At 52.1% G+C, this 25016-nt stretch overlaps 1 protein-coding gene across 1 annotated transcript in view; it reads right to left on the reverse strand.

The window, feature by feature from the left end:
* Nucleotides 1-5454: 5454 nt before the first annotated feature.
* SHB (SH2 domain containing adaptor protein B) overlaps nucleotides 5455-25016 on the reverse strand; it is a gene marked incomplete at both ends in the record, with an annotated part of 134751 nt that continues 115189 nt past the window's right edge. The window contains one exon of the mRNA XM_084237173.1: nucleotides 5455-5638. Coding sequence (XP_084093299.1) covers nucleotides 5455-5638 — 184 coding nt within the window. The remainder of the gene's footprint in view (nucleotides 5639-25016) is intronic.

Below are 25016 nucleotides of genomic sequence, written 5' to 3' on the forward strand. Positions count from 1 at the left end.
GCCTGACTCAGATGTCACTTCTTCTGCTCCTTCCCCTGCTGTGTGTACCTCTGTGACATCGCCCATCATCTACCACTCCACAACGCCTGCCTCTTCTCCAGGACTCAAGTTTCTCTTTCTGTAACAGGCTCCTAGGGACTGGCTGCAATGTTCAGTGGAACCACCTGGAGGCGCCAGAACCACACGTGACTTCCGGCTGCCGGTTAGCATACTGACCACTTTCAAATTCTCCCCCAAAGCCAAAGATGACATAGGTTCCTGTGGGCCTGGGACGCTAGCGCTTAGGAAAGAGCCAGCGATGAGAAATTGGCTCATAAGCTGTCTGAGGAGAATCCCCACCTTTACCCCAATCTCCCCTCTGTACTGGTCACCCTCAAGTACCTGAGACATGTAAAGATGGACTTGCTGTGTGACTTTGAGCAATCCCTGTCCCTCTGTGGACCTATTTCCGGCCCTCCTTACTGGTTCTCTGTGCAGAGATGCAGTGGGGGTGGGGGATGGGGCATCTGTCTGTCCACCACTTCCTGTCAACTCTAGTTGAGGAAGATGTTTCCTGTGCTCAGCTTCCCACTCACCAGTTTGCTGCAGGCCCTGTTTCATGCTCAATGGTTCTTAAATTGATCTGAAACAGAAATTAAACACTCTCCCCCAAACTTCCTAGAATATGAAATAGGAGTTCAGAGGTGAACAGCAGAGCCATTTTCTCTTTCCCTTTAGGAGACTCCTGGTGGTGGAACACTGGCACAGCCCTGGGCCCTTGGTCCTGGTGGGGCCTAGGACCATTGTCTGTCACCAGGACCACATGCCAAGGCTTTGCCCTTCCTCGAACAAGGTATGCATAGTGAGCCGTGTGTGCGTGCGTGGACATGCTCTGGGGGACTTGAAAGTGTGGATTTTGGGTCACTGGAATATGGGAGAGGATGGAGGAGAGAATCAAGGCCTGAGTCCTGTGGAGTGTGGGGGAGACAGGAAACTGCAAGGGGAGGGAGGGAAGGGAAAGTTCCTCCAGGTCAGGGTGGGGCTCTGGGAACCACTTTGGAGCAGGCTGCGAGGTGTGCTGAGAACTGCTGGGTTACCCAGTGGGTCCTCAGGTGCTGATCTGTGTGTGACGGAGGGACTTGGGCTGCAGACCCCCGGGGTCCCTACCTGCCTCAGGCAGCACAACCGTCCTCTAGATGCTGGCGTGGATGGTGTGAGAGTGAACAATGGAGAAGTATGCTAGTCGGGTCACCTCACCGAAGGACTCGCCCCTCCAGGAAACCGGAGGCCAGCATATCTCAGTCTTCCAGGAGACCAAGGATTGCTTCCTGGAGGCCCAGCAGCCTTGCCATCTGTTCTACAGCAGGCTCTGTCTCCCCCCACCCAGGCCCTGTCCAGCTCTCCCTGCTCTCATCACCCATCCTGCATCCTTCAAGGCCCAACATTTCCTGAGGCTGCAGGCAGATTCAGTTCCCCTTCATCTGGGCTCCCACAGCCCACAGCCCCTTCATCTGGGATCCCTTAATACCCTAGGCCCCCCTCTACTGTATCACGTGGAGTTGCGTGTTTGTTTTTCCCCCATACTGGAAACTTCCTGAGGGCAGGGGCTGGGTTCCTTTTGCTGCTTCTGCATCCACCAGGCCCAGAGGATCAACAGGCACTCAACAAATGTTTACTGAACAAATTAATTTGTTCCCATTTAACGAGCTCATTAGGGCTTTATCTTCCTCCTAATTAGGAAGCAGGAAGTTTCCTTTTTGCCCTGTGACAATCTACTTTTGGGGATGATGGCAGAACCTCAGCCTCTGCAAGCAGAAGGCAATCACACTCGATTTCTGGAGCACACAATTGCATTTAAAAGAAATAAAAAATGCTCATTTAATGAGGTGCATTTAAACACGACACATATTAAGAGCTTCCCATGAAATACACATTACTGCAGTTTCTCACACGTAAGTAGTGCTTTGCAGAATGAGGCTCCTGGCAGTGACAATCCTGAGAAGGGCTTGAGAGACTGAGGCCACCAACTGTGCCCAGAGAACACCTGAATGGGTCTCTGCAGGGTTCTGGAAGGTGCTCCTATGTCCAAGGCTGTGGGCTGTGCTGGCTTCCTCTGGACAATATGCCCCACTTGGTAACAATTAGGAAAGGTGCAGGGTTGGACCTGGCAATTTACTGGTTGCCTGCTGCCACCAGGCCTCTTCTTGGGCATCTCCCTGCAGCCCCAAATGCCAGCCCGCCCGTCTTCCGGGTTTCTCCATGCCCGGTCCCTAGGGACTGACAGCAAATGGTAAGCCTGGCTGTCTGTTCCTGCTAGATTTCTGGATTAAGTGACGTCTACTTCCGATTCTCATCCAGAGCTTGGTTTTTGTAATTTTGCAAAGGGAATCTGATGTTGCGGCTGCAGTAGAAGCAGAGTGTCTGCCAAGGGCTCCACTTGGTGCAAGGCCCTTGCAGGAAGCTGACTCAAGATTCCCCTCTCCTCAGAGCCCACAGCCGCCCTGGGAGGAGACATGTAGCTTGGCTTGACTGGTCCAGCCTTCCTGTGTCTTTTCACTACTTGCCCGCAAAGGGCTGCCCATGTTAGTGTTTGTGATTCTCCTGATGGGACCCTCACACTGACAGGCAGGTGGGCCCACTCCCCACAAAGCCCCCTTTTATCTGTGGATGCCATCTTGTTTGGGGGGCCGCTAGTAACAAGGCCCTTGACTCCTCAGTGCTCAAGGACACAGCAACTGAAGTGGTCGTAGCATTGTGGTCAATAATGAAGCCAGCAAGGAAGGGAAAGAAAGGGAAAAAAGAACCCAAACCAAAACAACAGGCCTGTGGGCTCTGAGTAATGAGGCCCTTCAGTGGCTGGAGGTTGTGTTCTGAGACAAAATGCTGAGGGCGAGAGACTGTGTGGCAGGGAGCTTTTTTTTTTCCCCCCCTCAAAGAAATCCAGCTCATTTTTTTTCCCTCCCATTAATTGGCAGCAGATGAAAAAAAAAAAAAAGGGCCAAAACAAAAACCAAACCAAAGCCAGTAACCTGAATGTGAGTGTTTCTGAAAGGGAAAAGCTGTTTCAATTGTTAGATGTCCAAGAAAACATGAATACACGCTGACAGAGGAAATGGCCACAATTAGAGGAAGAAGAGGGAGAGGTTCATAAAATTAAGGAAAAAAATTCCTTTTAGCAGCTCCCATCCTGTAAGCTGGCTCCTCTGCCGGCCTCAGTCCCTAAAGCAGCTGGAGGTTGGGCCTCCCAGGGAAACTTCTGGAAGATGGAGGCAGGGGAAGAAGGAAAGACCTAGGGATCCCTCAAAAGAGCAAAGGCAGGGCCAGAGGATAAAGCAGTTTGGCTTTTACTCAGACCACAGGCACCAAGCCTTTTCTGAGGTGAAATTGGCTCTGGAAGATTGACCACTGAGAAGGGTTGTGTGGCTTCTGTCCTGGCTGACCTGGCAGCCCCAGGAAATGCCTTGTAGGAATCTGGGATTGCCCGTGGGAGAGGAGGGGCTAAGGGGAAGTCTCACCCTGCCTCCTAGCCATCCGTCTCTAACTGGGCCCTTGAGATCCAGTTCCTTTGCTACCTATGTTTGGACAAGTGCCAGCTCTGCGCTCATTTTCTCATTCACAAAAAAAAAAAAAAAAAGGAAAGTGTGATTCACTCCAGGTATTCTCTTGCCCCAAAGGATGTTTTGGATAATGCAAGATACAGGAAAAGTCAGGATGGACTCCTGGAGACTAGGCCCATGAGGCAGATCAGCTTGTGGGGTTGCCTTGACTGACAGACAAGAAGAGGGGAAGATGACCCAAGAGGACGACCAGCAAAGACAGATCGTCAGGCATACTGCTTTGGCCACAAACCGCAGCAGCCACCTCAAGTGACTTTTAAGTCCTGCTCTGCCCTGGCTGGCTTGACAGGCAGCCAGCGAGTCCTTTTCCATCTCCAGGCTTCTGTCTCGACACCTCCACAGTGAGGCTGAAGCATCTCTGAGGCCCTGGCAGTGCTGAACATTTAGACCTGCAGGTGATGTCCAAACTTGACCCTTCATCCTGTGTCTCGTGTAGCCTCCTGGGCAGACAGGCGGACGCAGGCTATGGCTGTAGCCCCAGTACCTCAAGACTTCAGTAGAGGGAAGCCACACCTTTCACATTGCTGGGTGGGATGCTTCAGTTTCTTCTGTTCGCATTTAATGGCAGTGTGGTAGGTGGCTGAGGAAGGAAGGAGAATTGAATCCCAGCGCCCTCACTGTCTTGGGAGGGTCTGCCCTGAATGTGTGGGGAAAACGTCAAGGACAGGGGTTAGATGGAGGGGAAGTGTAGAAACAGTGTGGATGACTGAGATGGCTCCATGTCCCAAGAGGTCAGGATTCGGCCTTCCCCCAGAAGGAGGGTGACAGGCCACGCAGAATCAAAAGCACACTGGCTATGGGGCCTGCCAATCTGGTTACCATCCTCTGTTGCCTACGAGCTGTGTGATATTGGGCAAGTTACTTTCCCTCTCTGAGCCTCCTTCCCCTACTTGTTAAGAGCATCATACAGTGACACTGAGCAGATAATGGGGAGGAGGCCCTTTCAGACTGCTGGGTGCTGTGTCCCTGAGGGGCTGACACAGATTTGGCATCAATGGCTGCTGCTGGCAGGAAGGAGAGCCTGGGTCAGGCTGCACCTTCCTGCAGGTTGACTCTCAGGGGGCATAACAACCCCTCTGCCCCCACAGGCCTATCCTACCACCCATGGCCAGAAACACCGAGCTCTGGGAAAGAAACCAGCATAAGCACTGCCCCCCTCAGAGACCCTTTACGATATATAAAACAAAGGGATAAGAATATATATTAAACGACTATTTTATTTATACACCCTATCCATAAATAATTGAATCCTTTTTGACTGCACGATGACTCCTTGAAGAGCTCCTAATGATTACAATGAGTGACTAAACGTGGATTAGTAGACTTACTCACATCTGAGTGTGACCATGTTCTCTCACATAAGCGTGCACACACACTGCACACACTACAGGGGAGGCGGGCCTCCTGGGCCTCTGGGCTCTCAAAGCACCAGCCTTTGGCTCCCAGCACCAGTGGGGGGCCCTGGTGGGAAAACTGCGCCCCATACACAGGTGTGAATTTGTGACAGCTGGAGAACAAAGAGACACAACCCAGGGAGCTCCCGCCCCGCCCCTCGGAGCTGCTCTCCTTTGTTCACCCTGGAAGGCATCTCTTTGGATTTGCAAATATTTTAATTCACAGAAACTCAAGGAGGGGGTTGGGTGGGGGCTGGGTGGCTAGTGGCTGTCCCTCAGTCTGTTTCCAGGCCTTCTCCAGCCCCCGTAAGTGGCAACAGCATTCTAGAGACATGCAGCGGTGTGCTAGTACCATACACACAACACAAACTGGACGCGGCCTGCCGGGGCAGCCGGCTGGCCGGTGGGGGCCTCGGCTCCTCCAAGTCTGGGCTCTGTCGGAGAGCAGGGCGAGGCTGGTCCACTCACAGGGTCCGCACAGCCACGGGGTAGAGGAGGGACAAGTGCTCGGCCCCTTTGATGGGCAGCTTTCTGGTGGTGTAGTAGTGGATGACTTCCGGGACAGTGTCGAACGGGGGGCTGTTCTGACCCAGAACGTATTTCTCTTTGGTTTTGGCCAGTTTCATGTGCATAAAGCCCTGGTTGCTCCTGTGGACAAAACAGAGGGTATTAGCATCTGCAGGGAGACAAAGGCCAAGCAGGAAAGGACACAGGTGCGGGAGGGCTAAGGGGCTGGAGAGCGGTTTCTCAGAGAGCCACTCAATTCTGCCCCGAACAAGGGCATGCCAACAAGTCATACTCATTATGCCAGAGAACCCTCTGACCAAATGCCTGCTAGGGTGCAAGCATTGTCGCTGCCACGAAGCATGGAACTGTTGGGGGGGGAAGGATGTCCTGAGCTAATCCCATACAGGCTTTGTGGACTCCACCCCCACTCCAGACTAAAGCCATCAGGACATTGGGAAAGACAAATCCCATCACCACCAAAGGGAAGATTGCTGGAATCTGAGGGTGGGGTTAAGCAGCTAGGTTTGGTATAAAACCAGACACGTGGGTTTTGGGGGGCGCCCTTTTTGGCTCTCCACCAGCTCGCAGTGCTAGGCCAGCTCTCAGAGTGCCTTTGGGTTTCCAGGTCGGCGGATCAGGTAGGACGCATTAAAGACTTTATTTCCCTATTTTCTCCCTGAGCTGTACATTTCCTCATTTCCCTTTCCCTTGTAAATAAACCTTTTATTAACCTTTTGTGTGTGCCTGTAGTGGAGTATTTATAAGTCCCTTTTAAGCGCGCAGGTGAGGACCCACAGCCAGGCAACCCGTTTTATATGGGGGCTGCTCCGTAACAGAACCAGCAGCAACCACTGCTGCAGGAGCATTCTTCAACCTGGAGAGTTTCTAGGAATTTCTTCAGAAACAAAACCAAAAAAATGCTCCCAAACTCAGTTCCTCCTATTACCAATGCAGATGAAGTATTTTAGCTTTGCGTGGCAGGTGCAAAATATGTTTATATCTTCAGTGAGCGGGCAGAGCAGTGGTCACGAGGAAATAGGATGTGGCAGGGATGACAGGCAAGCTGTTTCCAAAAATTGATGGTCTTCAAGGAGACTGTCACTGGGAGGGGGCTGTCTGGCCAGGCACGATATTTCCCAGTCCCCTTGCACCCAGGGTAGCCATGTGACTAGTTTCAGCTGGAGGATCGTGGGTAGAATGTGTGCTCTTCCTCATTCCCCCCCCACCCATGGCCTCCCTTCTGGGCTTCCTCCCTCTGCTCAGTAAAGTCTGAGTCCTCCATGACCCAGCCTGAGTGCTCTCTGCCAGCAAGTCTTCCAGGCTCTCATAGGCAGAGCTCCTTCCTTCCTCTGACCCCACTGGGTATACTCACACCTCCATTAGCACTGGCCTTCCTGAACTGCAATTACTTATCTATCTTCCCGATTCCCCCGAGAGCTTCACAGGGCAGGGCCCAATCTCATGTCCATAAGCCCTGAGTCTTCTGAAGAGGCAACGGGTGGTTTCCCCAGAAACCAGAGCAGAGTTCTGTCCCCATGACCCTGGAAGACTACAAGTTGCACCAGCAAGCTGGCTGGGGTGCAGCTCACTGAGGGCACTCTAGTCCCCCTCTCCCTGCTCCTTAGTGGTCCAGCTGCATCGGCACACTCACCACACTGTCAACCTGCTTTTGCTCAGGCTGTCATTTCAGCCTCAAGCCTGGCCTTTGAGGATTCCATCATGGCTTTGCCTTGGAGGTTTTACAGTTCAAATGCAAAGTTTAATTTACCAAGAAACTGTCACTTCATGACAAAGCTGGAGCTCTGACCTCGTGCTGCCTTCCCCAGAGACCACCGCTCGAAAAGGTGCGACCAGACCTCCTGGTTTCCAGGAGGTCAAGGCCACTGGAGAGGCTGAGAGCTCCGCAAGGACGCGGGGTCCGCAGCCTTTGTGAGCTCGCTCTGCCTGCTCCCAAGGGGGCGGTGGAGGACTGACATGTCTCTTCCAGTCGGGACTGGGGTCCCCAAGCTTACCAGTGCTTGCTCTATTAATGTGTCAATTTGGACTCCAGGACCATTTTCGAATGGGCAGAGCAAATGCTTAATGAAGTGCAGACACTGAGCAATACATCTGCTCATAATAATGTATTTAGAGATGTCACCCTCGGCTTAAAGGAAATCGTTTGGAGAGCAATTACATTTCAAGAGAGAATAATTCCTGTGAAGAACTGAAATTTAAATCAAGATTTTTTAAGGCTGACAATGTTCTAATTACAGCGCCTATGGCAAGTTCTGCTCCTCAGTGAAGGGTCATTTCATTGGAGAATTGTCGACACATAGAGAAGCAGGAGGCGCACTTGCTTCAGCTGTTAGAGGAAACGGTGTGTGCAGCAGCGAAAAATGCACAACCCCAATTGAGTGAAGTGTGAGAGAGAGAGAGAAGGGGGCAGGGGTGGGGTGGAGAAGGCTGGCCTGGAAAGGACTGCAGTTATGTGAATGAGAGGCTAAGAAAACCAGAAGAGTTAAAAGTTCTGTGCTCTCCACATGCTTAGCTTTGCTTCAAGAAGGAGTGTGCATGGAGGGGAGGAGGGGCTGGAGCCACAGGGACGGGCTATGGCCTCTGTGTGAGTCACATGGGGTGATATTTTGGGGTGCCGGTCCATCAGGCTTTGTGATTCTTACAGATCTCCAGCTGGGTGTGCAAAGCATAACATTTCAGACGGGGTCACGGCAGCTAATGTCAAGCAAGGCTGAATGGTGAAGCTCCGCAGGTGAGAAGGATGGAGTGTATGTGGGGTGTGTGAGAACTGATTTAATTTTTTTTAAAGATTTATTTATTTATTTATACATACAAGCATTGGGTACAGTCAGAAGCATGGGAGGGCGAGAGAATTCACCAGAATCAGAGCGGGGAGCAGAACAGGCAGAAGGACTGAAATACACTGCTGAGGGGAGCAGCGGGTGGCAGGAGAGGTCTGTCGCGCCATGTGGGACCCTTGCGAGGTGGCCAGGGATCGAACCAGCGCTGCAGAGGCTGCGGGCAGCTTCGCAACCCAGCGTTCAACCGCTGCGCCACCGGGGAGGCCCCTGATTTAATTTTTAAGGAGGATAAAGAGAGTAATTTATAGGGGTTAATGTGACCCTTAAACACCAGTTATTCTTAAAATATCCCACAAGGGAAATGGGCAGTGATAAACCAGAGTTGGAAGCTGAATGTCCACTGTTCCCAGGCCATGGGCTGGGAGTGGCTACCAGGTAGTGGTGACAGGCCCAGGTGAGGAAGGGCAGCTGGGTCCCTCCTGACTCTCCAGCCTGCTGTTGCTCTTCCCACACTCTCTTCAGTACACACTCTGACCTTGAGCCAGACCATACTGGGGAGGCAGACTGGTCATAAACTTCAGAGACGAAGGCAGACATGGGGGACCAGAACTCACACCTTGTGACCCCCCAGACTCTGTGGCCTGGGAGTTCCTGGCAGAGGGTTAAAGGCCCAGGAGCGGGCCCTCACATCCAAAGCCCTTTGCAGGCATGAGCCACTCCCCTGGGCTCAAGTGCTGCACTCTCTTGTTCTCTGGACCTCAGGCTGCCCTTGCCCTTGCTGGACACTAGCCCTGTCCCCAGTGGATCTGTGGGGAGATCAACTAGTTGAGCCACTTCTGGTCTAAGGTCCTGGATTCTGTGGGTGGAAGCATACTCTGCTGCCCACTCCATGAGGGCTTCTTGCAGGACAGGGAGCCGAAGGAGGCAGTCTCAAACGCCCCGTCCACTGCCGCCCACAGCCCCCAGTCCTGCTCTTGCGGGGCATCAGCCACAGGGGCCGTGTCTGGTCCAAGGTCACACAGCAGCCAGCAGTGCAATCAGCAGCAGTGCTGCTGCTTCCCTCTTTGCTGGGCCTTTTCCAGCACCCTCACAGGGCTGATGGTGCCTTAGAGATAGTGCAGAGGCAGGCGTGAAAGGCCTCCCAGGGATGGGGGTTGGCAGGCCGGGAAAAGTGAGCAGGCTTTCTCTGAGACAACCTGTCAAACCCTGGCTTAAGCAAAGGTCAGGTAAAACTCTGTCAACACACACCCAGGAGACGTGTTGCAATAATAAATCCCGATTGGTCATGAGGTCCCCATGAGGGTCGAAGACTTGAAAACGGCTGACAGGGATGGCCTTAATGACTCGACACAGAAGTCGTCCAGCACAGGGAAAAAAATTCATTTCTAGGGAAGCTGCCCAATAACAGCACAAACAGGGACACTGCAGCTGCTCTGGACAGAGGGTTTTTGGGGCTAGAAGTAGCTGGGAGTCACCTCTCATGCTCCTGAGGTAGCTTGGAGGAAACAGAGAACACAAACTGTGGCTCAAGGCACACAGCAAAGGGGGCCTGCAGCTGTGGCCAGAACCCCGGGCCAGGTGGGCAGGGGCCACACCTCTTTGCCATCATCCCTTCCTTCCGGGAAGGCACGGGCCCGGCGGGTGCTGGGACAGGCGTCGTCCTGGCTCCTTTGATAGGACATCTTGCAAGAGCAAAGTCACAATTAGGGGTGTCTCTGGTGGGTGACCTGCCTAATGAGTCTTGTAAGGCTGGCGGAGGCCAGGGTGCCGGGGCTGTCAGAGCATTCAGATTGCTCATTATCATCACAAAAAGCACCTCCTCATCACTAGGATTATCAAACGCGCGTCAGGCCTAATAACAGGCCCCACCTCGTCTCATAATCACGGGCTTTAATAAAACATCACTCAGCCTGCAGCTGCCGGCCCGAGCCGGGTACGAGGCCTCACCTCTCGCTTTTAGACCTAATTGCTTGATGCATATTTCATGAAGAATCCTGGGTAATAGTTATGTTAAATCGCTTCTTTTCATGATGAAATGACTTAAAAATACTTGCATATAATATTTATGTGGGAGGAGGCAAGGAAATTGCCCTTTGGGACGATAGAGTGTGGTGACCTGGTTATAGGAATCCATACACAGAGGTGTTCTCCAGGTCACCTCTACTGAAAGGAGGGTGAGGAGTGTGGCATTCTTCATGAAGAGGCCCCCAGAACACCATCCCTCACCTTAAAACTGCCCTATGTTGTCCACTGCCCCTACAGAAGGAACGACAAAGCCACGTGCAAACCGTGCCCTTTCCTGCATTAGGCACGAGCAGGTGCTACGCGTTATCCCAGCCAAGTCCACAGCAAGGCAGCCAACTTGGTACAACTATCGCTGTTTACAGGTGGGGAAATGGAGGCTAAGGGACATTGTGGGCCTTGTCTCATGGGGTACAGAGGAGTCAGGATTTGAATTTATGTCTGTCTCCAGCCTGTGTTCTCAGCCTGGCATTTGGGGCTCTGAAGCTACCATGATAGCTTCGCCTTCCCCTGTTCAGCCACCCAACCTGATGGGTCCAGTTGTCCAGGTAGATCTTTGGATTTTTTCCACCCAGGGATGTGGTTTCCCTGCAGTCCTGTGAGTTCCGGAACCCTGTCTATTCACCGTGATGTTTCTGAGCAGGCTGAGTCTTACTCCTCTCTTGGTCCTGGGAGTGATGCCTGGCACACAGCCAGCCACTTTGCTCACCCACACACCTCCCCATTCACCCATCTAGCAGCTATCTGGTGAGGGTCAGCCCTGAGCCAAAGGAAAAAGCCCCTGCATCCTCCCCTCTGGACTGCAAGCTCCCAAGGGCTGGTGGCCTCTCCATTCTGTCCCCCAGGGTGGCCCAGCCAAGGCAGAAGCTGCCTACTCCGAGCAGACACAGGGGCTGCTCTCTGGTCAGCAGTGGTCCCAGGACAAGCCAGCAAGGGGCAGAGGCAAGGGCAGCATCCAGAGAGTTACCCTACGGGGAGCACACAGGCACATGTCTCTCCAGTCAGAAATAGAAATCTTGCCTAAGGGAGACCACGGGGGAGAATGGGGAAATCCCCTCTTTCCTTGGAATTTTAAAGAAATCACTCCCAGAGCCACTGAGCTGGCCAGCATGCCCTGCCCAGGTCTAAAGGAACGAAACACAAATATGAGCCAAGTTCTCTCCTAAAGCCAGTCTTCCTAAGAGCCTGGACCAGGTCCTCCCCACTCTGGGGGTCCAGCAGATCTTAAAAGTGGGGGTATCTTTTCTTGTTGGGTCATTTTAATTAAACATTTGAATCTTCCACTCTGCAAAGATTCCTGGGGCCAGGTCTGTGAGAGAAGAGGGGATGAGATTGTGCAACTGAGAAGGTGAACATGAGAAATGTTTACAGGATGACTCCCAGGGGAGGGAGGTGTCACAGGTGCCCTGCCCTCCACAAACATGGCATCGAGCACCTGTGCTTACCTCGGAGAGTGCATGACACCAGCCCAGGGTCCTTCTGTGCCCACAGGCCTGCAATCTAGTCAGAGTGCAAATGGACATTAGTACTAAATCAACAGGAGGTAGATTCTACGCAGGTTCTAGGCTGACCTGCTGTGACCTTGGGTGAGGAAGCATCCCCAGGGGAGCTGACCTGGAATCTGGAGGCTGACCATGGCAATACAGTGTCTAGCTCCATGGTCACCTGCGGGCCAGCAAAACAGGTAAGTCCTGCCCAATCCTGACCTGAAGTCAGCAATGTAGCTCTGACTCAGCACGTCTGCTGCCCTCCCACCTTCTCTTTGACATCCAGGGATGGGTTACCTGCTCCCCACACCTGTGAGCGAGGTGCAGCTACTCCAGAAGCACTGGTGAGCTCCTGCACAGAAGCATGCTTGCAGGAGGACCCTGGGTCTGCTGAGGGAGAGAAACCCCCAGCATTCAAGTGACAGGGGCGTTTAGGGGAGAGGTACCAGGCTGACACTTCCAGAGGCCGGCTTCGCCACATGCTGAGATTCCGGAGAGCACAGGCTGGGAAACCTGGTGCTCAGAGGTACAGCGGGACAGCCACCACCACCCTCGGTCCTTGACTGGGCAGACCCGCGGCCTCCCCAAGCAGCTGGGAGGCTGGCATTATCTCCAAGACACCCACTGCACAGATGAGAAGACCAAGGATCAGAGGGAGAAGCAACTGCCCAGGTCACAGTGAGAGGATGTCAGATCTTTTGGAGCCCGGGGACCGGGTGAGTTCTTTTAGATGTGTGACGGGGCACTCGTGTAGAGTGGGGGACTGGAGGCCCCTTCCAGCTGAGAGGTATCAGGAGTCAAGGGAGCTGGGGAAAAGGGTTTATAAGATCACACGCCAACATCTGCACGCACCCATTGCCTCCAGGAATGGCCCTCACAGCGACAAGCCAGACACTTACGCAGGTTATTGTGAGCAAACGTTTAAATGTAAAAGCTGTTGAGACAAACGACTTGATTTACGACCAAATAATTGACTTTCAACAAAAGCATCAGCAGCGATTAGCCTTCCTGAGACGCCTGGGCATTGCTCAAGCTCTCAATTGGCATCTCAGGGTGAAGACCTTCAGTAAATCATGACAAAAAGCCATCTCCAGGCAGAAGAACTGGCAGATGCTACCCCCGGCAAACTTGGGAAGAGGTAAGCTTGTTTTGTGTTACCTTAAGCAGCAGGTAGGTCAAAATGTACCCGTTTGGGGCAATTTTCTCAGGAGACTAACAAAGTATCAGGAGGATTTTAATGACCAGGATTGACAGTAGAGGGAATTAAGCCGCCCATTACCGGAGGTGTGTAAATGGGGGCGCAGGGGCGGGGATTAATGATGCTTGAGGTAGGGTCAGACTGGATGACTACTTCATTCCCCGCTACCCCAGTCAATGATCCTATCAGCCCTCAGGCCCACTCAAGTGCAAATGGAGGGGTACAGTCGAGTGGAGGGTGATGTGTGTAAAGCCAGAGCTTTAGATAGGGGAAAGAGCATCTAGAATTTTCCTATTTTTCTTCTATTTAGCTCTAATTGACATCTTCTCTAGGACCACAAAGACCTTTTTGTGTTTGGGATGGGTGGGGCTGGTACTAGTTGGGCAACTCCCCTCTCCCAGTGCCTCAATGTCCCCATCTGGAAAATGTGAAGGGAGGGGCTCCCTCCAGCACAGAAGTTCCCAAATCAATGAGACATGGAGGAGACTGGGGGAGCCAGCACTAACCAGGCTACCCTCAGGCTGGAAGAAAGGTACTACAGCACTGGGCACAGTGGACACCCCCAGCTCGGGACAGCACAATGACAAAAGCAGGCTTCCTAACATCTGTGCCCAAGGGTGGATGACTGCATTCAGCCCAAGGTGTTCTACTAGAATGAGCCCCTCCCAGTCCGTCCTCCCCTTGGAGCAGCGGTTCTCCACCAGGGTGAGTTCACCTCCCTCCTGGGAATCTATGGGCATGTCTAGAATCATGGACACTGCTGACATCTAGGAGGTGGATGCCAGGGGGGCTGCTATGCAGTCTGCAATGCTCAGGACAGCCCCCTACAAGAGAGAATAATCTGTAAAATGGGAATAAGGAGCGTCTACCCTCCAAGTTGTGAGAACTTTCATGTGACGTGTGAATGCTTGATGAAGGTTGCTACAACCACCCATGAGGGGCTTACACAACACAGAATTTGCCAAGGGAAGCTCCAGAGTAGGGACTAAGCAGATATTGGACAAAGGCAGCTTCAGGGACAAGCACCAGCTGTCAGGGAGATGGGCACAATGACTTTTATTGCAAAGGAGATTTGGAAATCTGGGGTCAATCCAGGAGGCTAGTGAGTGAGAGGAGGGGGACCCCTGACTGGGAGAGAAAAACAGAATAGCTCCCAAAAACAGGGTGCAAAGGAACCACCACCTACCTGCCTTAGGATGCTTGGGGACCGTGACAGAGTCCTGACACTTCAGAGCTGGGCCTCACCCCGAGCCTCAGTTTCCCCATCTGTGGAATGGTGCTTTCACCGCCCACCCATTAAGGACAGCTTTTACAGTCTCAAAGTCTGAGCTGGACAATGTGGCAAGTCTTGGCAGGGGCTGCAGTTTGGGGTTCTGATGTGGCTTCATTTCACTGCTCTCCAGGAGCCTGGGTGCAAGTGGCTGCCCATCTGCTGGGTCTTACTGGCTGCATGCTGTCTGGTGAGCACTGAGCTGTCTCCCCATCTGTCTGGCCTGTGGCTCATGACCACATTGGCAACCCAGCAGCCACGGATGGCCAGGCAGCTCCCTGACTGCAGTACCACCTCCTCCAGCTGGGCAGCTCCCTGGCTGGGTTGAAGCTTGGATTCTGGCCCCTGTTCTGTTATGGGGTGACTCTGGGCAGGGAGTTTACTGACTTAAGATCTATTTCACCAAACATCAAGTTGCTGTTACACATGGGGATCCACACAAGAACAGAACAGGAACCACAAGGAGAGAGGTTTCTCTGCTTAAAAATTACTGGTCATTGATGATCTATGGTATTTATGAAGCAGCCACTGTGTATCCTGCTCTGTATTCAACATCCGGAGGGAGTGGTGAAGCTGCTCTCATTCCCCAGAGAATCAGAGGCCAGACGCCCCTCCCAACCCTAGATCATCAGGCACGAGGGATTCTCGGGAACAGACTCTGTACGATCCAAGTCAGCAGTGTGACAAGGGGTGTGACAAGGTGGGGGTGGAGGGGTGGGAGGAGGGAGAGCGGGGGTGGGATTGAATGTGCAGGGAGTGGGAAAGAAGCAACAATCCCCATGCCCCAATTTTCACCTAATCCTTAAAGCAGGGCCTTTGCCCTCATTAGTCTCCTGGCCCAATTCCTATCCTGGTACTGCTTCCTTTGTAACTGACCAAGAACCGTCATCAGCCCAGCAAGATAGGGAGCTTGTAGCCCACAAAGGACCTGATCAAACTTAAGAGTTTTACTTAAAAAAAAAAAAAGAAAAGAAAAGAAAAGGAAAATCCAGAGGGGCCTTTTAAAAATACAAGTTAAAACAGATCTCCCAGCTCAGTGACCCTGCATTTCACCGGAGGGTGATTTCTCCTCCTGGAATTTCACAGGCACACGGTTGACTGCCAAGTCACCCTGCTCAAAGGCCTTCTGCAAATCTTATGGCAGACAGTGAAGACCACTGCAGAAAAACTCCCAATAGTGCTCGGGCATCTGGGCCTCAGTTCCCTCATCTGTGAGATGAGGGGAGCAACCCACAATGTTTCCTGAAGTCAGCTGAAAGCACGTGGAAGTGCTTTGAACTAGGAATCGGGGTCCAGCCCTGGCTCTGTCCTCTCGGACCTCAGTTTCCCCATTTACACAAAGGAATGGGACGAGATAGTTACTAAGTCCTGCCAACCTCTCGTCATTGAAGCTTGGCACATGAGTGATGTTCATATCACATGAGGAAGAATGAATGACTCTTCGGATATTAAATAAAAGGACTCACTTTCATTGCAGATCTGAGTCCTGTGTCTGCAAAAGGAGGGCAGTTTTCTCAAAAATAGCATTTCTTCAAATGTACCCCAGAAGGCCCCCATCAATGCCCCTGGGGACTGTTAAGGCTTAGTGGGTCTCTTTTGGAACTAGAACCTGCTCTTCAAGAGATCCTCGTGCACGTCTGCATTAAGAACTACCATTCTAGTTCTGGTGATGATGAAAACCCTTTGTGATATTTGCATCTACTGTCCACCTTTTGCCGCTTACCAACCCAGCACTGGGGAGATTATTCCCTGCTAAGACAAGCCCCCTCCAGCCCTCGATGGCTCTGTCTGTGGGAAAGTTCTTTCATATTTGGTGCTCAAATGACTCAGTGCAGCTCTCAGCTCTGGTTCCTGCAGGCCAGGCCAGCTGTTCATACAGGAGAGAACCCCACTGCTCACACCCCAGGTGGCCACTATCGCTCATTCACCGGGAGCCTGCAACTGGACAGTGTCCCTGGTGGGTCTGCCCAGCTTGGCCATCAGCCCTGTATGGACACGACTCCAACCCCAGTCTTGCCTGAATTCCTTTCTGGGGTCTGCTGACCTCCCAAATGTCCCCCCGACCCCACCTTCACCCCACCCCCGCCAACTCCTTGAGTCCCAAAGGCCTGTGGGGGTGGTCCACTGGACAGCCAAGCCTTATCGGTGCAGACAACACTCACCTCTTGATTGAGACCAAAAGGGTCGTGGGGCTGAGAACATTAAGAAGCAAAAGCCCCACTGGCTTTGGCTACACTCAGAAGGTTTGGAAATGCAATTCTGAAAGGTCACTTAGTAATCTGGGCTCTGGAGGGCAAATCTCTCCTGTTGGGCATTCGTTCTGGCAGCTTCTTGACAACCTCTTTCCACAGGGTGGAGAATTTTCTCAAAATTAAATCTCTGGCTCTTTGCTCACTAATGAAATTGATTTCTGCCTTGATACACAACAAAGCCCTCATTTTATTATTGGGCTAGGGTTTGACCTTGTTAATTATAGCTTTTTTCAGCATGGCTGCAAGTAATTGAGTTCCAAAAAGTTACTTACAATCGGAACTGATTGCTTTTTAAAAAGGCAACTCCCACATAAGTAAGAGAGTCAACCTCAGTTTCTTCACAGATGGATTTTTGGGTTAAGATGTGAATAATGCAGGGCAGGAAAAAGTATTTTTCTAGCCTGAAAATCTGCACTCGAAATGGGGTCATGCTAATATTTGCAGACTGCGAAACTGAAATGTGGATGTGCCCATCACACTGTCCCTGCATTTGCTGCCTCGGTGGTTCTATCATCTTCACGCCAGAACGCATGTACTGCTCATGTTTGTAATCCTTGTTAATGGCATAATTCTACCAACCTGTTCAAATCAACCTCTAAAACCAGGTACCATGTCGTGCAAAGCCAGCGTGACTCCACGGTGATGTGTTCTTCCTTGGAGGACGCTGCTGGGCGGGGAGGCCAGCCATCTTTAGAGTCAGGTGGAAATGATGGGCACCAGGCCCGCTCTTTAGCCAAGTTGGGGGCGAGGCGGGGGGAGGGAATGGTGGAAAGAGCTGGGTGGCAGGATGTTTGTGCAGCCACACGTAAGCCAACTGGGCCTTCGGTGTTTATGAGGCATGACTCTGTGCACAGCATCATGTCTGCCACACCATCCTAGGAGGCAGGAATTAGAACCCGGCCCATAGAACAGATGTGGAAACTGAGGCCACACAGCTAGAGATTTGAAACAAGGATTCTGGCTCCAGGTGGTCCACTCTCTTAGCAATACACTGTGTGGTCTCTGCTGACCTCTCCCCAAAGAACTAAAGAACAGAAGCATACAGAAAAGCCCAGAGCTGAGAGCTAAGGGCAGAGCAGGTCTCCCCAATGCACAGTCATCCCACAAAACCCTGTTGTAAAGGAGATTCATTGTGGACAATCTAGAAAACATAACAATCACCATCACAGGCCATTTCACCACCCAGAGTAGCTGTTCATCAGCAGTTGGCACAGTGCTGTCCCCACGTGTTTCCTGTACATGTGCACACACATCTATGTATGCAGTTACAGAATTGGGCCGAATATTTTTTTTTAAATCTTTTTTTTTTTTAATAGAGGCATGTTTGTTTATTTATTTATTTGTTTGTTTGTTTTTGTTTATACATGCACTGGGTACAGTCAGAAGCGCGGGAGGGTGAGAGAATTCACCAGAGCCAGAGCGGGGAGCAGAGCAGGCAGAAGGACCGAAGGACACTGCTGAGGGGAGCAGCGGGCGGCAGGAGAGGTCTGCGCGCCATGTGGGACCCTCCTCCGGTGGCCGGGGAGCAGCCGGGGATCGAACCGGCGCCACAGAGGCTGCGGGCAGCTTCGCAACTAAGCGCTCAACCGCTGCGCCACCGGGGAGGCCCGGGCCGAATATTTTATTTTATTATTTTTTAAAAAAGATTTATTTTTTTATTTATACAAGAACCGGGGTACAGGCCAGATATGCAGGAGGGTGAGAGGATTCACCAGAGACAGAGCCGGGAATGGAACAGGCAGACAGACGAAATACATTGCTGAGGGGAGCAGCGGGCGAGACAGGAGAGGACTGCTCGCCATGTGGGTTGCTCCGAGGCCGGCGGGGATCGAACTGGCACTGCAGAGGCCACGGACAGCGTCACCATGCTGTGCTCAATCACCTGCTCCACCAGGGAGGCCCCGAATATTTTATTTTTTAAAAAAGATTTATATATGCATACAAGAGCTGGGGTGTAGGCCAGAAGTGCGGGGATGGGGGTGGGGTGAGAAGATTCTCCAGAGACAGAGTGGGAAGCAGAATAGGCAGACTGACTGAAATATACTGCTGAGGGGAGCAGCGGGCAGGACAGGAGAGGTCTGCTGCGCCATGTGGATCAGCTCTCTGGCGAGGGATCGAACTCATGCTGCAGATAGCTTCATAGTGCTGAGACTTAATCCCTTGAGCCCCAGGGAGGTCCTGGACAGGGTAATTTATTGTCTTTTACTACAATCATGTCTCTCTTTGAATTCTGTAACAATTTCCCCCCTGAATATAACCTACAAATGTATGCTGCGTGAGGACTGTGTGGTGTCTGCTCCGGGTGTGGAGCAGACAGAGAACATTCTCCCAAAGAAGCCTCCAGCCATGAAAGGCATACAGTAGAAGCCAAATCAGTTTAGATTATATAAACCTGAGGGACAAGTCCAGCAGTCTCAGCCTTTAGAAGAAAATTTAGGAAGCAGGGTTCTTGAGTTGATATTCCCCAGCTTTACCCTGGAAACTAAAATAGTTTCTGATCACTCCCATAGGAGATTTGGAGCGGGTCACCATGGCTAAATGTGGGGAGCCTCTGCGGAGGGAAACCCTGTAAACTCAAGTTGAGACTATAGGGATAGCAGATACCACAGAAGTCTTCTCTCTAATCCCAATTTTAATCATCCTGCCTTGCTGTTACTCCTTTAATAAATTCTTTTCCCAGTTTTCTCTTCTCAAAGTTGTATTTCTCTTCCCAAACCCTGCTAAAATGCCGCCTTCTCCAGGAAGCCTTCCAAGATGCCCCCAGTAAGACTTAATTTTTTCCTCCTTCCCTCCCTCAACCACCCAACTGCTTATCTCTATGCCCAGACTTGAGCTCAGAGTCTGATGTGCCTGTCCCCCACCCAAGGCCCAGTGCACTGTAGGAATACAGCAGTGATAGCTACACTGCTGACTTATTTGTTGGTCCTGCCCTGAATGTCTGTCTGAGAATGTGGCAGGCTAGTCCCCAAGCTGCCTGGGGCCATGAGCAGCATGGGGATTTTCAAAGAGAAAACAGCAAAAAAAAAAAAGTTCTAATTAAAGCATTTCTAATAAGCTGGCTTTGCCAAACCCAATTGTTTCTGATATTCCTCTTGGGTGAAGTAATCTTTTTTTTAAAAAGCATTATTAAAAGTGGTGGAAAGCACGCGGGACTGGAAGGAGCAAGACGGCTGCTCCTAAAGGGACGTGACGGGAGCTTCCCGGCAAAGGTCTGACTGCCAGAACCTGGAGCGGTGAGGCCTCGCCCCAGCTCTGGAAGAGTGTGCGAGTGTGTGTGAGACACATGCAACAGCTTTACAGCTTTAGCATTTGAACTGTGGGAGCAAAGACGAGACCTATAAAACCTGACATCCGATTTTATAAATCTGCCTCAAAATCCAAGGACATTTATGGAGAAAATGGGAGAAGAAAATGCAGTGCTTATGGAGTTCAGAAGGGTATTAACCCTGGAATGGGAGTTGAAACATCTGGGCTTTGCCAGCAACTCGCCCTGAGACCGCGGGAAGGTTCTTTTCCTTCCTGTATCTGCTTCTCCCATCAGAAGCCAGAGTCTCCACCCAATGATTCAAGACCCTTCTGGCTGTAACTGCAGGAAGGTCTGGGGAGCAGGGAACCCTGCTACTTGGGATTTTACTGTATGAATGAAGCTCTGCCAAATGTCTCTAGGTGGGGGCTGATCCTGTTTCCTCTGGGGGCCTTTGAGTTATTTACCTAGCTCTAAACAGAGTAAGACCACAAGTACTTTCCTGGGGTAAGCACAAAGGCTCTGCAAACAACCCCACCTGCACTTGTGCTGCCTGGCAGAGTTTACAAAGAGCTTTCACTTCTAGTGTGTCCCTGTGCCCGGGGCTGAGAAGCTCAGAGACAGGAGGGACCTGTGCAGGGAGCAGTGGATTCAGAGCCTGGTCCTCTGGCACGGGGCTGCATCCTTCCTCTTTCCCCGTTGCTGCCCCTTCCCTGATGGCACTGGGCTGCCACGTCACCCTGGCCTGCCCCTCCAGCACCCCATGTGCCCTCTCCCAAATCCCCAACCTAGCCCTCCCAGATGGCTTTTGCAAAAATATTATTAAATAAGTCATATTAACAAGATGTTAGAAATGTGATTGGAAAGAAATGTTTTTCTCATTTGGAGAGACCACCCAGCGTCTCAGAGGGAAGCTGTCCTGTGGCACGAGAGGTTTCCTGGCGACGGACGGGCATCCTGGCGGACAAGCCACACAGACAGATTTACGGAGGCTGATATGAAATAATTAAAAACCAGCTGGAAATGTAATCGGGTGGTTCAGATGCTGGAGGGGACAGGGGAGCTCTCAGGGGAGCAGAGAGCTATGCTGAGTGACTGGCTGGGAGGGGAGAGGCAGCAGGTTGGGAAGGGAAACCCCAGCCCATCAACAGGCATTGCCAAATGAGGGGGGCTGGTGAACGGGGGGTGGCTGGGGGTCTTGTTGGAGAATGGGTTGGCATCGAGTGGGCACCTCCTCCCCCTGGGTTTTTGGCAGTGGTGGAAGGAGAGCAGCTGACCGTGTTTTGGGGTCTTTTCAAAACCGACCTCTCTATAACCATGTTGCAGCCGGCAGCACCATCATTTACCCAGCCACTGAGAAATCAGGACGTGTCACTGATTCCTCACTTTCTCAACCTTGTCAATTCTACAACTGCTGCTCCTTTCCCTGCCCACTTTGCTGAACTGTCAGTGTCTGAGCGGCCAGTTCTTTGTTTCTGATGTGCTGCCTCCAGACACACCATGGTCAGATGAGGCTTCTAAAAATCTACCTCACCAGCTGCGGGGGCCACCACTGTCCCCACTGAGCTGGTCTCAGCCTCTGCCACTAGCTTCCCAGATGCTCTCAGTTTTCACTGCTTGATTTTCCACAAAAGAAAGCAGACTCCTAAAGTTGGGTCATGCACCTTGATGCTGTCAGTTTAGACTCAGAGAAAACCCCAATGATTTTGGGCTCCCACAAGCTGAGGGAAGGCTTCTGGCCTTCTACATGTCACCGCCATCCTTGGGAAAGGTGCCAGGGATATGCCAGGCAACCGGCTTGTGGGCCAAGTCCTGCTAGGTAAATGTGGCTTTGGCCCTGGGGCTGTACTACCCAGACGTGCACACGGTCCGCCCGGGGATCTGGGAACCAGCTGGAGAGGTGGCAGGAGGTGTTTCTGCTTGGAGAGGCTCCAGAAGACAGAAAGATGGAGTTGGGCTGCATGAAATCCCCAGCTCTTCACAGACTGTGCCTGTGTGAGCCCCAGTTTCTCTATCTGCAAAAGTAAAGGTGCCGGCCCACACCCTCTCACCACATACTGTATAGTACAGTGACAGCTCAATACTCCTGAGCATCAGCCATCAAGCCAGGAATCATCTCACAAGAGCATTGTAGAAACCCAGAGGTGGAGGGCGGGGTTTATCTCAGACAATAAACAAGGGGAATCAGAGAACCGGCAGAACTCCAAAGCCCCACAGTGCTGAAAACCGCAACTACAACAGGCTGCCCCGCAAATTGTCGCCATCCCTTGAAAAGGAAGGGTGCAGACCAAAGTCCTGGGACTGGTGTTGAGACCCATAGCTCGTCAGCAGCAGAGTCAGGATTTGAACCCCTGTCTCCTGGGCATAAACCCAGGGGTCTTACCCCTCCCCACCTCCCACCCTCCGTTGCTCCAATCACCAAAGACCTCATGCCCAATCCAAGAGCAGCTCAGCTTTGACTCTAGGGGAGCATGGAAATGTGATACCATTGGCAGGCGCCTCCCCCAGGGGTAAAGGGAAATGTCATGTCTTCATCCTTGCGTTGCTCCCCAAGCATGCCCTTCCATCCTGCAAGGCATCTGCGCATTCTAAAGTTCACTGTTTTCATTTAGTCCCCTGTGAAGAGCATTGGAGAGCCTGTTTTGCCTACAGCAACAGCTCCTAATTGTGGCATTTCCTTTAAACCTTTTAGAAGGAGAAAACACGCTGCACACTAATTGGGCAGAAAGTTCATCTTTCCTCTGTCAGTCACAAAAGGATGTGAAGTGCTCTATGGAGTGAGAGCAAAGATGCAGATGCCTTCACTCTGTCTCCCATCAACTCAAATGCTACCAGAAAATAGGGCCTGGCCAGGAGGCCAGGAGGTGAGCGAGCTTCTTCCCCTCTGTAGGCCTCAGTTTCTGCCCCTGTACAAGGCCTCAGACGAGGTGATCTAAAGGTCTCTTTCTGTTTCCCAAATCCCAAGATTTCTTTTTTTTTTTTATTTTTTTTTTAATAGAGGCATGCTTTATTTATTTATTTATTTATTTATTTATGTTTGTTTGTTCGTTTTTTTGTTTATACAAGCACTGGGTACAGTCAGAAGCGCGGGAGGGTGAGAGAATTCACCAGAGCCAGAGCGGGGAGCAGAACAGGCAGAAGGACTGAAGTACACTGCTGAGGGGAGCAGCGGGCGGCAGGAGAGGTCTGCGCGCCATGCGGGACCCTCCTCCGGTGGCCGGGGAGCAGCCGGGGAGCAGCCGGGGATCGAATCGGCGCCGTAGAGGCCGCGGGCAGCTTCGCAACCCAGCGCTCAACTGCTATGCCACCGGGGAGGCCCATCCCAAGATTTCTGCTCAGCAACTCCTAGAGCTGCTGCCCTGATTTGCCACAAAAACTCAAGTTCTAGTGAAAACGTGTCTTCAACTCATTCTGTCACGGAGGAAGAGCTAGAGGGGCAGCACGGTGGGTAGCCAGTGGAGTAGACGACAGTGAGGGGGAGAAAGTGAGTGCTGGTGAGGGGATCACCTCTGGCCATGGATGGGAACTGCGAAATCAGAGGAGAGGAAATGACTACCCAACGTTGCACAGCCAGGTAGGGGGCAGCCGGGATTGGACTCTAGTCCTATGATTTGAAGCCTCAGTCATCGCCCAGAATAAACTGTAACTCCCCACCACTGCAAAGGGGAGTGCCTGTGGTTGCCGGCAAACTTCTAGGCCACACACTGATGATCTGCAGGCTCTGGATCACACCGACCTCTTTCCCCAACAACCCGTGGCTCACCAAAGTCTATTCTGAAGACTGTGAGCTGCTGCTTACCTACTGCAGAGTTTGCTGCGCACTGGGCACATGCTAATGCTATATACAGGCTCTTCATTAATCTATCTGTAAAACCCGTTTTACAGATGAGAAAAAACGAGGCTCAGAGATGTTATGTCCCTTTGCCCAAGACTACCCTGCTAGTAAGTGGCAGAGCTGGGCTGAAGACCCCAAGCCAGGCTGATCCAGAGCCTGTGACCCCTGCTGTGCAGAGCTGCTTCTATGCAGCTGTCAGGGAGGAGGATGCTGGGGAGGAATAGTCTGGGAATCGTAGGCTGGGCTGCTGTTCTTCCAGCTTGGGCAGCTCCTGCCCACCCCCAACTGCTTCAGTCCTCCTTACTCTCCCAGGATCAAGTCACAGCCCCCAACCTGCAGAGCAGGGAACTCGGGACTGCCAGAGGGCCCTGCGGTGGCCTGAGGGATTGCCCTAGAGATGAAGCCATGGGGTGCTCAGCTATGATGAAGCGAAAATGGAGCCTCAGATGTGGATCCAACAACGGGGGGCACGTTCAGCAGCACAGTCAGTGTTCCCTGCTGACGGAGAAGAGCGAGCAGTCTTTCCTCATCCCCCACCCTCCCCACCCTGCAAACCTTTATTATTTCTTGCTTCTGGCTGTCAGCAGCAACAAACTAAGATTAATCACTCGCCCGCCTGACCAGACCCAGACATGCCTACTGTTTGAAAACTCTCTTTACTATATAAATCAATGAAGGGAGAGAAGAAAGAAAAACAACCCTAACAGAAATGTGTTCCCAATGCCCCCTCGAATGCAGTCTATCAGCATCTCGGGCCCCGCCATACCTACCACCCTCTACTGGACACCCCAGTGGGTGAAGACTGGGTGTCCAGCACTCAGCACAAACCCAGCTGCCCCAAGCAGAACTAGAGGGGTGTTGTTAAGCAATCAGGAGATGTGTTCTTGATCAACTGTCTTGGCCCTTCTGCCCTCCCTGGAGGAGGAGAAATGTCCTCACCCCCAACCTCCCAGGACCAGGGTAAAGGCACCTATCCTGAACAGGGACCCCTTAACTTGGAGGCAAACCCCAAACCCTTATTCCATGGGTGCCGGGGGAAGACACTTGCCAAGTCAACTGGTAGCTGACATAGCTTGGACTTGCCCCCGGGGCTCTTGACCTGGCCGGATGCTCTGTCCACCCTGCTGCCTCCATGGCGATGCTTAAGGCTTTGGGAAAGCTAGGCAGAGCACCTACCAGGTGTAGGGTAAATGGAAGTTATCAGGCTTTTCCCACCCTCCTGCTATTAGCATCTATGATCGACACCTGCGGTCTGACACGTGTGCCCGATGGTGGCACCTGGAGTGTGGCGTGGGAGCACCTGAGCCAGAGATGGAGCATATAAGGACAGCAGCATAGAGAGCAGAGTGAGCAGAGAGACTGCGAGAGAATGCCAGAGAGCCCAGAAAGAGTAAGGATTTGCCAGGGGCTAGG

The sequence above is a fragment of the Talpa europaea genome (genome assembly GCF_964194135.1).
Source record: "Talpa europaea genome assembly, chromosome: 7".
In the NCBI taxonomy this organism is placed as follows: Eukaryota; Metazoa; Chordata; class Mammalia; order Eulipotyphla; family Talpidae; genus Talpa; species Talpa europaea.